General features: G+C 43.8%; 1 protein-coding gene across 4 annotated transcripts in view; it reads right to left on the bottom strand.

The window, feature by feature from the left end:
- MARK3 (microtubule affinity regulating kinase 3) overlaps positions 1–17,802 on the bottom strand; it is a 120,370-nt gene that overhangs the window by 56,174 nt on the left and 46,394 nt on the right. For all 4 annotated transcript variants that reach the window (XM_054025108.1, XM_054025109.1, XM_054025110.1 and 1 more), the window contains 5 exons: positions 16,319–16,384; positions 11,864–11,934; positions 4,068–4,124; positions 2,935–3,171; positions 2,720–2,839 (listed from right to left, as the gene is read on the bottom strand). In XM_054025108.1, the coding sequence (XP_053881083.1) occupies positions 2,720–2,839; positions 2,935–3,171; positions 4,068–4,124; positions 11,864–11,934; positions 16,319–16,384 (551 nt within the window). The remainder of the gene's footprint in view (positions 1–2,719; positions 2,840–2,934; positions 3,172–4,067; positions 4,125–11,863; positions 11,935–16,318; positions 16,385–17,802) is intronic.

Genomic DNA, 17,802 nt, shown 5'->3' with positions numbered 1-17,802 from the left:
GATTTGGGCGCTGCGGCCTGTTGACCGTGGCGCTCCCTTGCATTCACTGATGACACCACCAGTGAACACGGTTGGGGATGGGTATACAAGTACTCATAGTCCTTTGAGGGGACAAAGTACTTTCTTTCCACCCCTCTCGCTGTGGGTGGGATAGAGGCAGGAGTTTGCCATATCGTAGTGGCGTTAGCCTGGATCGTACGGATCAGGGGTAACGCCACTCTGGATGGGGCATCCGCAGAGAGGATGTTCACAATGGGGTCCTGCACCTCCACAATCTCCTCTGCATGAAGGTCCATATTACGTGCCACCCTACGTAATAGGTCCTGGTGTGCCCGGAGATCAATCGGAGGTGGACCCGTGCTCGTTGTGCCCGCCATTGCCTCATCTGGGGAAGATGAGGAAGATGCCTCAGGTGGCAAGGGATCCAAGGGCGGGGCCTGGTCCAATGAGCCTTGGAGCGGAGCATCTCCTGCCTCTGGGTCCAGGACGTCAGGTGCGGGCACGGAGGCCTCCATGCCCCCTGGAGGAGGGCGAGAGATGGTGGACTCTGGGGCCCTTCGCTCAGAGTGCACCGAGCGAGAGGCTGATGGTGGTGGAGCCCCTTGAGCTTGGTGGTACGCCCACGGGGTCCAAAACGACCAGTGTGAAGGTCCCTGAGCGGAATCCTCCGCTACCTCCTGCCAGTGGCCCATGTCCGGATCATCGGCCTGTCCCTGAGGGGGGTATGCCGATCTCGATGCCCCATCGGAGGATCGGGACACTGATCTGGATGGCCATGGCGGTGCCGACCGCGCCGAGACGAGCTCCGGAAGGTACGGTGCCGTACGGTGCCGGCCCAGAGATGAACGGTCCCTGTGCGGTGCCGGCGAACGGTGCCGAGAACGGGATCGGTGCCGATGACTACGTCGGTGCCGAGAGTCAGACCTGGACCTGGAATGTGATCTTGAGTAGGCCCGGTGCCGGGAGCGGCCTCTCGACGTCGAGCGTCGATCGTAGCGGTGCCGAGAACTACGTCTCGATGTCGATCGGTACCGACGATCATAGCGGTGCCGAGATGTAGAGCGGTGCCGCGACGAAGATCTTGGCCGCGAGTACGACCGGTGCCGAGGTGATATCCAGCGCTGGGACTGCGAGCGGCGTGGGGACCTGCTTCGGGACCTGGACCGGTGCCGTGGTTCCAGCCCCTGCGATGGAGGGCGCATCAAGGCAGGTTTCCCCCTAGATTGGACCGGACGAGTCAACGGTGCCGACGGTGCCGGTGGTTGGGGCGGTGCCGGCTCTGTGAGAGCGATCAAGTCTCTCGCCGTCGCGAAGGTCTCTGGGGTCGACGGGAGGCACTGTATCACTGCCAGTCGCGGTGGTGACCCTGTCTGCACCGGACTCAACGGCCTCGGAGCCAGAGTCGACGGTGCTGGAGGCACCTGTTTTCGGTGCTCCACAGGCGGACGCGGCTCTACCCCCGGCACCGGGGGAGCCGGCGTCTTCGGCACGGCAGTCCCCGTCTTATGGGATTTTTTATGTCCCGGGGATGACGAACGGCGCCGAGGCACTTGCTGTGAGTGCGGTGCCGACGAGGTCCGGTGCCGTGGAGGCTTGTCCGACGTGGTCGGAATGGTCGGTGCCGCCGGGGCACTGCGCACCGAGGTGCTAGGTGCCGGGGCCTGACGCGCCGATGGAGCGTCCGGGCTAAGTGCAGCCTCCATAAGGAGTTGCCGGAGCCGAAAGTCCCGCTCCTTCTTGGTCCTCGATCTGAAGGCCTTACAGATCTTGCACTTATCTGTTTGATGGGACTCTCCCAGGCACTTCAGACACGAGTCGTGCGGGTCACTCGATGGCATAGGCTTAGCGCAGGAGGCGCACTGTTTGAAGCCGGGAGCCTTGGGCATGAGCCCGGCTACGCGCCGGGGGAAAAAGGGGGAGACAACCCCCTAAATCCCGCTTAACTATATAACAACTATTAACAAAGTGAATAAACAACTATCTAACTATATACAACTAGAACTATAACTATAACTGTGAATAGCGGAATAAGCTAGGGAGAGTGGAGAACAGCTACGCCGCGCTCCACAGTTCCAACGACCGTCAGGGGCGGTAAGAAGGAACTGAGGGGGCGCCGGGTCGGCTGGGGTATATATTCAGCGCCATGAAGGCGCCACTCTAGGGGGCTCCACAGCCGACCGCCGGTGTTGCTAGGGTAGAAAATTCTCCGACGATCGTGCACGCAGCGCGCGCACACCTAATGGAATGGATATGAGCAAGCACTCGAAGAAGAATATAAAGTTTTCAAAGATGTGCTCTTAAGTGACTTCCCAATGTAGGCATGAAAACTCCTGATGTGTATTCAAATTAGGGTTGCATGCACGAAACCCCAATTTCTTCACGCATTATGAATTTGCCCACTTAAGCCAGGTGCATGCTCAGAGTACACATGTAAGTAGGCAACCATCTAAGAGTGTGTGTTGGATTGCATATGCACAGAAAAAACTTTCTTCACTGCACTGAGAAACTGACTTGAGGGAAACAGGTGCAATTTTGCCATATTTGTGCCAAAAACTCACACTAGAACTCTCAGGGCAGCAACTCCAGCAAATATCAACTGAAGTTAAGTACCTGCTAATGGGGAAGGGAGAGGAATAGCAAGTATTAGTGGTACAAATGAAGCTTGTTAAATCACCTTTAATTACTATTTTGTCTGAAAGTATTTTACTCATGCTATTACCTCTAGAGTGCCTCTTTTAGTTGGGTTTAGCACCAGAAAACGTTTGAGGAGGTTTTCACAGTCTGTTGACATGTAGAAAGGGATTCTGTATTTTCCCCTTAGTACTCTCTCTCTCAGTTCCTTGGGAGAAAGGAAGCAAATTATAAAAAGTCAGAGGCAGTTTAAAATACTGTTGTTGAATTATTACAACAGCTAGTAGAGTGCAAGTAATATACCTTTAAGTTCTGTCCATCAAAAGGAAGAGATCCACTAACAAGAGTGTAAAGAATAACACCTAAACTCCAAACATCTACTTCAGGTCCATCATATTTCTTGCCTTGGAAGAGCTCTGGCGCAGCATATGGTGGGCTGCCACAAAATGTGTCCAGTTTATTTCCAACTGTAAACTCATTGCTAAAACCAAAGTCTGCTATTTTAATGTTCATATCTGCATCTAGCAATAGATTTTCAGCCTGGGAGGAAGAAAAGAAAAATACCGTGTTGTGTAAATTTCAGATTTTTCTACAAAAGCTGTTGTTCAATTTTTTATTCATTCTTAAAGGCAAAAGCCAAAAGTGCTTTTTTATTGAAAATAATCAAATATCTTTTTAAAATAAATATGAAAATTACTAATTTTGTAATCTCACTAGTGTATCACCTTCAGATTTATAGCACCTGTTACACTAAATAAAGCTAGTCACATGTATCATCCCTTTGGTTACTTCATGGAAAACTATTTGGTATTTCTGTAACTTTATGTTTCCATGTAACAAGATAAAAATGAAACTGCAGCTCTTAAAGCCTACACTTTTATCTGCTAAATGCTTACAAAAATTTGTAGTACATAAAATCTCTACTTTTTTTTTTAAGTATAAAGTGAAGATAAGATTTATGAAATGTGCCACATTTCAGTTTCAAGTAATAGCAACCTTATACAGTTATAGTATAAGTAATGGAGCAAGCTCTCTCATAATGCCACACCAACGTGCGCCAAGCCTAAGAGAAGCCACCCCATCCATGACGATGGGCTTTTTGTGTAGTCTACTAATTCCGGCAACAAGAATCACCAGGCATTTACCCATCTGTTACCCAACTGTAATTTTTTTTATCATTACCAAACTGAGCTAGATTTTAATTAGTGACCAAGAGATCAGAGGATCCAATTTTCATGTGTCAGCCAAATCCTTACATTAAGATATATCTCATCTCCTCCTCCACCCCCATTTTTTTTTTAAAGAAATACCTCCATATTCAATATATTTTAATAGCATTTAAAACTTCCTGTAAGCCATGGAAAAGATTTAAAAATCTTAGGCACAAAGAATGAAACTATTGCATACAAACTTTGGTAGCTTTTTTTCCTACTCACCTTGAGATCTCTATGAACAATATGCTTTTGATGGCAGTACTGCACTGCAGATACTATCTGGATAGAAAACAGGCCCAATTATATAAGTGACACCTCAAAGAAACAGATGTGTAATCAGAAATTTCAATATTAGTTGCTAAAACTGACAAGTGTTCATGCATTCAAAGCCATACAACCAGCCAACCACAATGGTCACCATATTCAGGGTAAGGTTAATAAAAGTGTAACTAAATGTAAACTTATTATTCAACATACTGGCTTCTATTACACTTTGGAAAGGATTTCATTGTCTCTGCATGGCTGATTATAGAAAGAGGGCAGGCTCACCTTCTATTAAGGTCACGGAAAGGTTTTCATTTCATGTCTTTGCTCATTCACAACTTTCTGAAATTTTCACTATTGGGCTGAAATTTTCCAGTCTCTGCCTGAAGATTTATTTTTTGAGAGATACTTTGGGGGGGAAATGATTCAGCTATTTGAGTGTGAGAAACAACTTGTGTGATAAGTTAGTATGGAGTCAAATTACTGAAGGTTTGTCCATCATGAGTCAGGCAAGGAGCTGAGCACACCTTACCTCATTTATTTTGCACTTTATGCAATGAGTAGCATAATAAAGGGAATGTGAAGGAACTCTGGTCTTGTTCAGTGTACTTTTAGTTGTATTTCATACAGTAATTTCTCAAATATAGAATATTTTTTCTGCAACTTTGCATGGGGAATCATAAGGTCACAGTGAATGACTTAAATAAGGCATTCGTGGACAGTGGCATTCACAGAGTAGTACTCTCCAATATAAGCTGTGATGTATGTAAAGCTGTAGAAAATTTTTTTACATTACACTGTCTTATTTGACACATAGTATATGATCATGTAATGATACACTATTATAATGCACATGAACAATTGGTCAGAATTAAGGTTGGACATGCAATCAATTTTGCACAGCAACACTGAAAGGTCAGGAAATATCAATCTTTATATTTTTAATTTTTTAATGAGCAAGTTTATTAGCATGTTTCATTTCAGAAGATCACCAATTTTAAAAAGGTGAAGTAATGTTATACTTTGTAATTCACTGCCAGTTTTCACATCAGAACAGGAGAATTCCTCTATAGCTGGGTAATAGGTCCAATGCTCTGTGTATGACCATTCAAACAGAGTCAAGAAAGCATTTTCTCTTATTTCTTCAATGTTTAGAATAGTAACTCAAGATTATTTGCAAGCATGTTAGAGTAAAAATTCTTCACATCTAGACTAGATCTCTTTGCATTTTACACTTAAATGATAGGTGTTTCATTCTGGTGTTGAAATGAAAATATGTCGTGTCAGTATTACAGATTGTATTTCTGTACATCAGACAACAGCTTGGAAGCAGATGTTCTATAAAAAGGTTAACTACACAGTCACTTGTTTATTTTTCATTTATTTCTTTATTTCCTTCTGTATCTGGCTCCCTCAGTCTAGATTCCTTTTTCTATAATTATAGACTTTTTTTATAATGCTTATTAATTTATCATCAGCTTTCTCCTCACACCCCATCCACCTGTCTACCTTCGTCTCTTCCTCTATTACTCTAGCACCACAAGCCCCAGTCAGAGCTCTACAATATTTCTCACCTCCCCACACCATCCTCAGAAACCCTAGGTCTCCAGGGCCTTCAAAATGACAAGTATCTCATGCGCCTCTCACTTGAATAGGGTGCAGAGTATGGTCTGATTGTTAGGCCATTCTCAACTGGAAGAAAACATCACTTCTGATCCCAAATGGCCATAGCAATGACATGGTGATCAAGAGATTTTCTTTGCTGACAATTCTGTACTAGCTGATGCACCTACAGACAAGTTTAGGGGGTGAAGCAGTGAGGCAACAGCTTAGAATGGAAAGGAAAGGGGAAAAGGGCAGGCATGAGAAAGGAAAGCAGACCAACAGTTTGAAGGAAAAGGACCCGAATTCAATGAGGAACTGTACCAAAAATGTTTTTATTTATCATTTTCTCTGGGCTCGCTCCCTTTGTTTATTTCATTCGTTTCCTTCTCTCTTCTGTTCACATTATGAAGTTGGTGTCTCAGTCTGAGAAACCTACCTACATTGTGGAGCTGTCACTAGCAGTCGATTTCTTACTTGTCTGATGCATGCTGCACTGCTGATTTATTTTGTGGAGGTTTTTTATAGGCCTAAACAGCTATAAATTTGTCCTCACATCTGCTCAATTCCAAATATCATTATGGATAAAAAATGGTTACTCACCTTCTCATAACTGTTGTCCTTCGAGATGTGTTGTTCGTGTCCATTCCAATCCAGTGTGTGCACGCTACGTGTACAGTCATCGGAAAGTTTTCCCTTAGCTCCCATTGGGTCAGCTGTGGAGCCTCCTGGAGTGGCGCCTTCATGGTGCTGGATATAGGACCCAGGCAACCCCGCGCCTCCTCAGTTCCTTCTTGCCAGCTACTCCGACAGAGGGGAAGGCCGGTGGGTATTGGTATGGACATGAACACCACATCTCAGAACAACAGTTACAAGAAGGTGAGTAACCGTTTTTCTTCTTCGAGTGCTTGTTCATGTCAGTTCCAATCAGGTGACTACCAAGCTCCACCCCAGAGGTGGGGTCGGAGTTAAGGAATCGCTGATCGGAGCGCTGCTCTGCCAAATGCTGCAACATCTCTGGCATGCTGGGTGATAACATAATGAGAGGTGAATGTATGCACCGAGGACCAAGTTGCTGCCCTGAAAATTTCTTGTATCAGGACCTGAGCCAGGAACGCAGTTGACGAGGCCTGTGCCCTTGTGGAATGTGCTGTAAGTGCCGGGGCTGGGATATTGGCCAATTCGTAACATGTGCAGATGCATGCCATGATCCAAGAAGATATTCTTCAAGATGAGACTGGGAGCCCTTTCATCCAGTCTGCTACCACCACAAACAGCTGGTTCGACTGCCTGAACGGTTTCATGCGCTCGATGGAGAATGCTAGCGCCCACCGAACACCTAATGAGTGCAGCCTCTGCTCTCGACTACTGGAATGAGGCTTAGGATAGAAGACAGGTAGAAAAATGTCTTGGCTAGTATGGAAGTGTGACACTATCTTGGGAAAAAAGGCTGGGTGAGGCCTGAGTTGTACCTTATCCTTGTGCAAGACTATGTAGGGTGGACTGGAGGTAAGGACCTTTAACTCCGACACCCTCCTAGCTGATGTAATGGTGACCAGGAAAGCTACCTTCCATGATAGGTAGAGGAGTGAGCAAGTCATCATAGGTTCAAAAGGAGGCCCCATGAGCCTGGCGAGGACCAGGTTAAGGTCCCACGCAGGAACAGGTTGTCTAATTTGAGGATGCAGCCATTCCAGACCCTTGAGGAAACGTCCTACCATGGGGTTGGCGAATACGGAATGCCTGGACACTCCAGGGTGGAAGGCTGAAATAGCACCAAGATGTACCTTGATGGACGACGCTGCCAGGCCTTGGTGTTTCGGTGCAAAAGGTACTCTAGAATAAGTGGTATAGGCGCCTGGAATGGAGGTGTGTGCTGCTGGGCACACCAGCAAGTGAACCTTTTCCACTTAGCTAGATAAGTGCCCCTGGTGGATGGTTTCCTGGTGCCAAATAGGACCTTTCTTACTGGTTCCGAGCACAGAAGTTCCATGGGGTTTAACCATGAAGCTTCCAGGCTGTGAGATGGAGGGACTGGAGGTCTGGGTGGTGAAGGTGACAGAGGTCCTGAGTGACCTCTGGGTGGAGTGGTAATGCAATCAGGGCATCCACTGACAGCTCCAGGAACACGGTGTACCAGTACTGTCGAGGCCACGCTGGATCTCGACCGTGATGACCATGGTGGAGCCGAAGGGTCCTGTGTCGGGGACTGGTACCGGGCTGATGATGCGGGGGATTGGTGTCGAGGCACCCATGCTGGGAATCTGTTGCTGGTTCTCTCTCGGAGCCGGGGATTGGTGCCGCTCTGTCCTCCGTGCTGAGGAAGGGGAGTGATGTCCCATTGGTGCCGGGGAACCCTGCACAGAATCCGGTGCCGGAGAGCAGTGCCTTGGCGACGGCGATCTGGAGCTGTGCCGAGGCAAACGGTGCCGGGCAGGAGAAGTTGAGCGCCGCATCATGGTCAGCTTGCCTCTAGACGCTGGAGGCTTATCTCTGACCACCGGGGGCTGAGGAGCCGTCATGGCAATTACATCTCTGGCAGCTGCAAAAGTATCTGGGGTGGAAGGTAGCTCCAACTCCTCCACCTGGCACTGCCCATCTGAGGAGTTGCTGGGTGCCGGACTCAACAGTCACCTCGGGGGAACTGAAGTCGACGGCGCTGACACTTGCTGCTTGGGTGCTCCTTCAAGGGACGCACCGGTGCAGCACCTGCCGGTCCAGCTGCTTTTGGCACTGCAGAGCGACCCGTCGCTTTTCTATGCCAGTTGTACAGCATCGGTGAATGCAAGTGGTGCCAGGTTGTCTCCTCAGTGTGCGGTGCTGGAGAGTGCCAGTGACGAGGGTATTTTAGACTAGAGTCCTTCCTCGGCACCATGTCATGTACTGATGCCGTGGCACTCCGTTCAGATACGCTCGGTGCTGGGTCCTGGTGGTCCGCAGCAGACTGCGGACGAAGAGTGGATTCCATGAGCAACTGCCCAAGTCGGAAATCTCACTCTTTTTTTGTCCTTGGGCAGAAAGTCCTGCAAATCTTGCACCTTTCCGTCTTGTGTGCCTCCCCAGACACGAGTCGTGGGGCTCGCTTGCTGGCATAGGCTTATTGCAGGTTCCGCAGGGTTTAAAGCTTTGGGCTCGTGGCACACCCCGGAGCCCAAGGGTGGGGCAGTTGGGATTGGGAAACCCTGCTCTCAAACCTTACTATATATACACTGTATACATTATCTACTAACAATAACTACAACTAAACTAAACTAACTACGCTATGGAAAGAATGCTCAGGGAAGCACTTGCTAGGCAAGAGATCGCAGTTCCAACGATCGTCACTGGTGGTAAGAAGGAACTGAGGAGACGCGGGGTCAGCAGGCTCCTATATCCAGCACCACTCCAGGGGGCTCCACAGCTGACCGACGGGAGCTGCTAAGGGAAAACTTTCCGATGACTCTGTACGTGATGCGCACAAAACTAATTGGAATGGACATGAACAAGCACTCAAAGAAGAATATTAACAAACGGCCCTGCTTCTAGAGTTTCTCAGAGAAGAGGCAGAAAGATTAATGAAAGCTACTTACTAACAAACTAATTCAGGGGAGGAGGAGTACGGGGGCATCAGTTACCTAATTTGCTCATTTCCCAAAAGGCACAAACTTGGGTTCCTCGTTTTTACATTAATTTTTATTCATACATCATCTCACACATTGATCATCCTTACTCAGCAGAAAAATTCTCCAGAGCAGACCATCAACCCAGAGGTCTGAGGATAGGGCAAGGGGAAGTAAATGATATGAAGAATCCAAAACTTCTTTAAAGTGCAAATATTTGCTCTGAGGCACAAAAGCAGCTTAAAATGGAGAGCAGCAGAGTATGGTTATATTTTTGGCATTTGCACCCTTTCATATTTCACCTGTTAAACATGCCTGCTATGCATAATACATAAGCTATTTACTGCAGCATAATCAGCCATGGCCACATTATTTCAAAATAGAGGAAAAACTTGGATGACAGCAAGGAAGTTTACAACACATAAAATCCAAAATTGAGATCAAACTCCAGAAATCTTTATGCTCCTGGGGCCACAGAATATGCATACCACAGAAACAATATACTGTCTTGTGAAGGATTTTAGATCCATGCTGAAACTGCCCTTCCTGGACAATTTTTTAAGTTGGGCAGGTGTGCAATGATTTACTTCCAACATAACTCGATACAGAAATGGCCACTACAGAAGTGAAGAGAGGAGAAATTAAAAGCGAACAAGAGATGACAACATACAGTCTCTGCCAGGCTCAACATTATGGCAGAGGCAAACTACTATTGCTCCTCCAGCTTTTCTTAGAGGTAACTATTGTCTCATTGTTAAACTAGTTAGTGGATGGACTTAAAGTGAAACCCTATTATGCTATGAGAAAAATCGATCTGAAGCTATTATAGAAATGCAGAAAAATAAAAAGAAGACTTATAAAATGCATTTATGTGGACTTCAATGGGGTCAAGCAGGCTGTGTCGGCATTATCTTTACTAACTGTGCTCGTTCATTGACATATAGTAGCAGTGTGAAGAAACCCCGAAGCTTATACTTGTAAGATAGCCTTCGCACCTTCTGGTTCAAAACTCCCTTTCAGAGAAGTCAGTGGACTTGAATAAAATAACCAGGATTGAAGGATAAACTGTACACAACATTGTAAATGAAGTAACAAAACATGTAAGTACTTTGACAGAACATTAAAAAAAATCTCCTGATTAAGAACAATAATGATAGCCATGGGGAAGAGTGAACATACTAGTGGAACCAGATTTGACCGCTGAAAATTAGTATTAGGCATGCCAGCGGGGAGAAAATTCCCTGATCCTTTTGAATCTTCGAAAAACTTGATTTAAATTACTGGGTTTGAATCTGAAGGATAACCTTTCGGATTTAGAAAAATGGTACAGCTCAACATCTGAGACGGGAATGACAACTCCAGAAGCTAATATCATTGGGACTGTGAGGGATAGAGGGCAAACACACACACACACACACACACACACACACACACACACTCTCTCTCTCAATTTGAAGGGGAGATTTTTCTGTCTTCCTGAATCTAAGCATAGGAACCTTGAATACAGTCTGTTAAACAAAAACAACACACCCCCAGGATTTTGTGAATGAGGGGCAGAAATGGTTCTTACTGCCTGTCAATCTGCACACTACTCAAAGAATACCTTCTGGGATGTGAAGTCTGCCAGCTGGATCTTGCAAAAGATTAAGGAGGATACTGCAAGACTTCGGGAAGATTCAGATGATAAGAGAAATAATGCTTTCATTTATTGATTTTATTTTTGCCTCCTTATAATGGGTTAAGCTGTCCTAAATAATACTGTCCTTTTTTCTTATTCGTGTTTATTGCGACTGTCACATTTACTTTAGTGAGGTTATTGTTCATATCAGTAAAACTTCTCTGCACAGTACATTTCCACAGAAATGTATTACACACATTAAAATATTAGATACAGGGAATAAGTGAGTGATTCCTACATTTCCACTGTTTCCCAAATAACTAATGGTGCACACACTATTCTATTCAAGACAGAACAGACAATCATAAAGGCGTCCATTTATGTTACGAGATTTATTTCATGCAAAATTTCCTTAACGTAATTGAAACATTAGGCTGTGTGTAAAATTATATGATCTCCTTCAACTGTTGTGCTTGTTGCCTCTGGGCTATCAGATTTTTAAAATGAAGTTAACTCCTGATCTTTCTTCTTAGATCATTGTCCACAGATTGTGCGCCATGGAATAGATCATCAATAAAAGCTGGTAAGGAAAATAAGGCCGGGGAATGACAGCACATTTGCAAATAAGTTTTCAGTTTATTATCCATATTCATTATTGTTTATGTCGTCATTTATGTCGACACACTGTTACATGAACTGGATTAAACATCACATGTTGTACTGCTGACATCCCTGTCCTTAATTGTTGCATATTTTAGCACTCTAGATTCACTTTTTACAGGAATCTACTAGTTTTTCCCTGTTATTTAATGCAACAAAAAGTCAGCAACAGAGTGTGCTTGAAAGCACCATGGGAAAGCTCACTGTCAACTATTTTTTCATGTGTTTTAATGCTAAAGTTGAGGACTTAAGAGCTGTTAGTCTATCATACATACCTGTCTAAATTTAGCTCTTGCTTCCTTTTCCTTCATTCTTCCATGTGCAACCAGATAGTCAAATACCTCACCTGCAATTGAAACATATCAAAGATTAAAGGAGAACTGTTGAATATCTTAAAATACTAGCTAGTTAATTTCAAAATCTAGGGTTAGTTTTATAATTGTAAGAGTAACATATATTGTATGAGCTGCATAAATGTCAGAAATTTGAACTAAATTTGAGATTTCAATTTTCAGTTAGAATGTTTATTTATTCATGTGAAAAATCAATCATAAAAGGCACTAATTTTTCATTTTTGCAAAAGGCTCACGGCAAGAGCCCAGAAGAGTGATTTACTACGTCATAATTTCACTGAGACAAGCCAGACTTTAAGAAGAATTATCTGGATTACTAAATGTAGGCAAAATATTTGTTTTCAATCATTTATGTTAGAAAATGAGCAGCATGCCTTTCTTTGCAAAAAAAGTCCTGAATTCCTTTCAAATTTCCATTAGAAAAATATCTGCTGTATCACAGAGATAGACTGTCGTAAGCCTCATCTACAGTACAAAAATGTTTAAAGGATCTTGTAAATATGGTTGTAGCCTCAGAGTGTTATAATATAGAATCTAAGTGTACAAAAATTATATTACAATGATGGAAATCCCTGTTTCAACCTGGGGTTAAAATAAAATGGGGCCTTCATTATAAAAACCATCCAAGTGAACACAGACTGATGTGATGAAGCAAGCCACAATTTAAATATCATACATAAGACATTGAAGAAAAGCATCCTGGCATAACAGGTCCCTGGAAGACTTCCAAAATGAAAAGGAAACAGTGCAACATGACAAGGGACATTTGAAGGACACAGTAGTGAAGAAAAATTGAAAAGGGCTGCATTTTTAAAGAAACAATTAATGTCTGGCATTTTATAACTAGCCTACTAGACTAGTTTTTAAATGTTGCTATCTATCCAGTGAAATATTGACTTGTTTGTCACAGTGTGACAAATGTCTTTCTACTGAAAAACTGTAGGCATTAGATATGGAAGAGGTAATGCTTCCACATACATAAATAGGTCTTTACGTAGAAATAAATCATTTAGTTTAAATAATCTAAGATTTTAGAAGTTCAAAGATCAAATCACTATTTTAATATTTAAATATACATTTAAATACTCTCAGGTAAGTAAGAACATTTTTCACATTATGACTTCAAAAAAGGAAAAATATATCATTAAAAGTACTTTTAATTTTGAAAAAGTCACAAGATGGAATCAAATCAAACTGATTTAAGTATAGCATATACAGACTACAATAAAGAACCCAAGATATGACAAAAGGAGCGTGCATGATTTTATAAGTTTTTGTTTTCTGAACAAATTATATTTTGCTTTCCAGAGTAGCAGTTAAAATACCACAGTCAGTGATAACAATTCCCTGAAATATATCTTACAGCTATTTCTTTTTAAAGTATTAGTAAATAAAAATTCATAAAAATGCAGGGGGCCAGACAAAGATAAAATTCAACCCTGTTTTTCTAAATGTTTCGGGAATATCAAAAGCAGAGAAAAACAGTAGTTCAAATAACTGAGGGAGTTACTGAATATTGGATTTAAGTCGAGACTGATGACTAAAATGTAGATGAAGGGGAATTTTCAGAACTGAATCCATATTGGCACATAGTCATCTGCTATTACATTTTCATGTAGCATATTGCATAAGCATATAATAGTACTAATGGCTTCTGTGCCAAACACACAGGTCTCTCTCATTTCAGCTAAAATGAGCGTCTCAGGCCTGGTCTACACTACAGAATTAGGTTGATGTAAGGCAGCTTATGTTGACCTAATTATGTCAGTGTGTCTATGCTACAGCCTTGTTCCTGGGGATGCAAGTACCCAACATAATAATTCCACCTCCACAAGAGGCATAGGACTTACATCACTGTAGTTAGGGCAACACAGTGTCCATGTAGACACTGCAGGTTACTTACATCAGCTGTTAGCTGTCATTCTTGTCAATTTCACAGCTCCCTATTGGAACCGTGAAATTGACAAGAAAGCCAGACTTACAGCTTGGGCTGCCATGCCAGGGCAAATAGAGGGCTCCAGCTAGAGCACAGTTGTCCCCAGGTTCCCGGCTCTCTCCTCTCAGTAGGACTGCTGCCTGGGCTCCCGGCTCCCCACTGGGAGCTCAGTAGCCAGGTAGCCAAGAGCCTGAGGGTGCAGCTGGGCTCCTGGCAGGGAGAATGTAGCCAAGAGCAGAGGAGATGGGGGGAGAGAAGAGAGAGAGACAGAGGAGAAAGCTGTGTACGGAGCTGAGAGCCCAGCCTCTCAGCCCTCCACACTGCCCCTCTAAGTCAGTGGAAATACTCCTGTTGAGGATGCGCACCACTGACAGAAGGAGGTTAGTCCGGACACAAACCACAGCAGTAATTACTACGGTGGGTATAAGTTGACCTAACATAGATCGACTTAAATTTGTAGTGTAGACATGCCCTCATTTATCTGTAGTAGTTTTAGGCCTTCTATCCTCTGTAAGCCAATCACTAGATGGCAGTATGACCTCACTTTTAAGTCAAAAACTATCAAGTAGAAGGGAGAGGTGCACATAAACTAGCATGCTCAATGTGCAGAGGTCAAAAAAGCTAACAATGTTAGGAACCATTACAAAAGGGAGAGATACTGCATACAGTTTGTCCCATCTCAAAAAAATATATATTTTGGTATTGGAAAAAGTACAAAATAGGGCAACAAAAATGATCAGTGGTATGGAACAGCTTCCATATGAGGAAAGATTAAAAAGATGAACTGTTCAGCTTAGACTGAGGGGAGATATGATAGAGGTCCATAAAATCCTGAATGGGGTGGAGAAAGTAAATAAGGAACGGGTTATTTACCCCCTTCACATAACACATGAATCAGGGGTCATCCAATTAAATTAATAAGCGGCAGGTTTAAAACAAACATAAGGAAGTACTTCTTCACACAACATGTAGTCAACCTGTGGAACTCAGGGCCAGGGATGTTGCAAAACCCAAAAATATAACTGGGTTCAAAAAAGAATTAGATAAGTTCATGGAGAATAGGTCCATCAATGGCTATTAACCAAGATGACCAGGGATGCAACTCCATGCTCTGGGAATCCCTAAACTTCAGACTGCTAGAAGCTGGGACTTGAGAACAAGGAATAGGTCACTTGATAAATTGCCCTGTTCGGTTCACACCCTATGAAGCATCTGGCACTGTCTACTGTCAGAAGACAGGATACTGGGTTAGATGGACCATTGATCTGACCGTTCTTACGTTATTATGCCCTTCCCTACCATTAGCCCCATTTAGACAAAACTAGTCTATGCATCTACGGCTCTTAGGAGCTCAAATATAATGGCTAGAACACAGTTTATATAAGCAACCACATCATGATACCCCAGATATGCTGCACATATGCAGTGGGACCCAATGGTGAAACTCGGCTCTTCTGTTTTGAAGGACAAACCTCTATGTCTCCCCAGCAAAATTGAAGATATGCCTCAAATATTTGTGTGATTTCCACCCGCTGATTTTGAAATTTAACCATTTTTAGCTATCCAGAAGGGTAAATGCCTTGATTCTAGCTATAGTTACGAATAGCGGAAAACACTGAGAAAACCTTCACATTAGCTCAAGAATTGGGAATTAATTATTCAAAAGGGGGAGTCAGTGGAGGAACTTAAAGAGAGGGGTTACAGAGACAAGGTGGGGGAAGATAATATCTTACTGGACCAACTTCTGTTGGTGAGAGACGTTTTTGAGCTTACAGAGAGCTCTTCTTCAGGTTTGGGAAATGTACTCAGTGCTAAGTACAAGGTGGAACAGATTGTTTAGCACAAGTAGTTAAATTTTTCAAGGGACCATTCCAGGTGAAGCGGCCCATGTGACAGTCAAAATGAAGAGTCCAGAAGATTTTGGTAACTGTGGATCTTACTTTAATTAAAGAGAGCCACTTTAATCAGAATAGTTCATATGTCACCAACATTCAAAAACAAGAAGTGCAATGTTGAAATACTGGTGATTTAAAATGCAAGGGCAAATAGATTTGCTACACTTTTCCACCTGAATGTTATATGCTATTACTTCATACAATACTACATTTGAATATATACTTAACTTTACCAAATACTACATTAGTGAAACCAACTATTGTGCCAACTCCTGCCTGTTGTGTATATCCTTATTTTGCTATTACCACCATGATAGACTGATCAATGAAAATAATGAAAAAAAAATTCCCTCTGGATAAAGCTTGGCTTACTTAAAAAATTGTACAACTTTAAGAAAATGCCTCCCAAAATACTAACATTTCACCTGAAATGTTGCACTATCATGAAATCAATTGTTTCTTGTTTTAAGGAGTATTACAAAAGAAAACTTCAGTATCATTTGGCAATTTCTTTACATTTATATCACATAAAAGGAAAATACTTACCCCCACTTGCATACTCCATGATTAAGTAGAGAGTTTTTTCAGTTTCAATTACTTCAAATAACTTCACTAGAGGAAAAAAGAGCAGTTATTTACTAAAAGATTACAACCAATTATAGGAGTCTAGTTTTTGGATAGTCTTTGCGGAAGATTCTCTCCAAATAGATTACTGCTGCTTGACAATATCAAAACAACTTTTCTTAAAAGTTCTTAATAAAAGCAATTATTTCCATTTCATGCTTCTAAATGGAATAACTTAAATGCTTTATCAGTAGTTGTAGTCTGAGTCAAACTATTATGAATGTACAATTCTGGCTTGAAACATACTCAGTTTAGGGTCAAGTGAAAAAAATCAATTAATTTAAGCATAGCTCCCAAAAAACAAAGCACTGGGTAACAGTAATTTGTATATAAACCCAGGGCCGGTGCAACCATTTAGGCGCCCTAGGCAGTCGCCTAAGGTGCTAGGATTTTGGGGGGCACCATTTTCTTCGGCAGCGACCGCAGCGGCCGGATCTTCGGCCGCCCTGGTCACCACCGGCATTTAGGCGGAGGGAGCTGGGGCAGTGGAGCGTGGGGAGGGCCACCTGCAGCAAGGGGTGGGAGGGGCGGCACGCAGGGGAACTCCCTGCCCCAGCTCACCCCTGCCCCGCCTCCTCCCCGAGCACGCTGTCGCTGCTTCACTTCTCCCGCCTCCCAGGCTTGCGGCGCCAATCAGCTTAGACGCTGCAAGCCTGGGAGGCGGCAGAAGTGAAGCAGCGACGGCGTGCTCGGGGAAGAGGCGGTGCAGGGGTGAGCTACCGCGGGGGGGGGGGTAGTGCCTCAGGGCGGAGTGGGGGAGCTGCCACGGGGGGGGGGAGGAGAGGTGCCTCAGGGCGGAGGGGGGGTGCCTCAGGGTGGGGACTCGGGGACGGGGGAGGAGGGGCCGCGCAAGGTGGAAGTTTCGCCTAGGGCGCGAAACATCCTTCCACCAGCCCTGTATACACCTCTACCTCGATATAACGCTGTCCTCGGGAGCCAAAAAAATCTTACTGCCTTATAGGTGAAACCGCATTATATCCAACTTGCTTTGATCCGCCGAAGTGTGCAGCCCCATCCCCCCAGAGCACTGCTTTACCGCGTTATATTCAAATTTGTGTTATAGCGGGTCGTGTTATATCAGGGTAGAGGTGTATTACATACAGGGTAGGTTGTTGCCTCAACTATTGTCTACAGAATCCAAAAGACAACACTGTATCGCTTTAAATTAATTTTACATTCCGAGTGCTCTCTCCTCTCCCATGGGTGTAGATTTTTTGTAATTTTATTTAGGTGAAAGCTTGGATTCTGGAGCACAATTATGCAGTAAAGTCACAAAGAACAATTTTCAGTAATTTGTGTGACTGCATAATCACATTATACACGGGGTCCCAGGCAATAAGTATTCTTTTTCCTCCTCTTTAAAAACCACTTCTCAGATATAGTAGTGCATCAGTGTGGCAAGGCAA

This window comes from Malaclemys terrapin, chromosome 4 (assembly GCF_027887155.1).
Source record: "Malaclemys terrapin pileata isolate rMalTer1 chromosome 4, rMalTer1.hap1, whole genome shotgun sequence".
Taxonomy (NCBI): domain Eukaryota; kingdom Metazoa; phylum Chordata; order Testudines; family Emydidae; genus Malaclemys; species Malaclemys terrapin.
The sequence above is the reverse complement of the archived record's forward strand: the minus strand, read 5'-3'. Positions and strand labels throughout refer to the sequence as shown.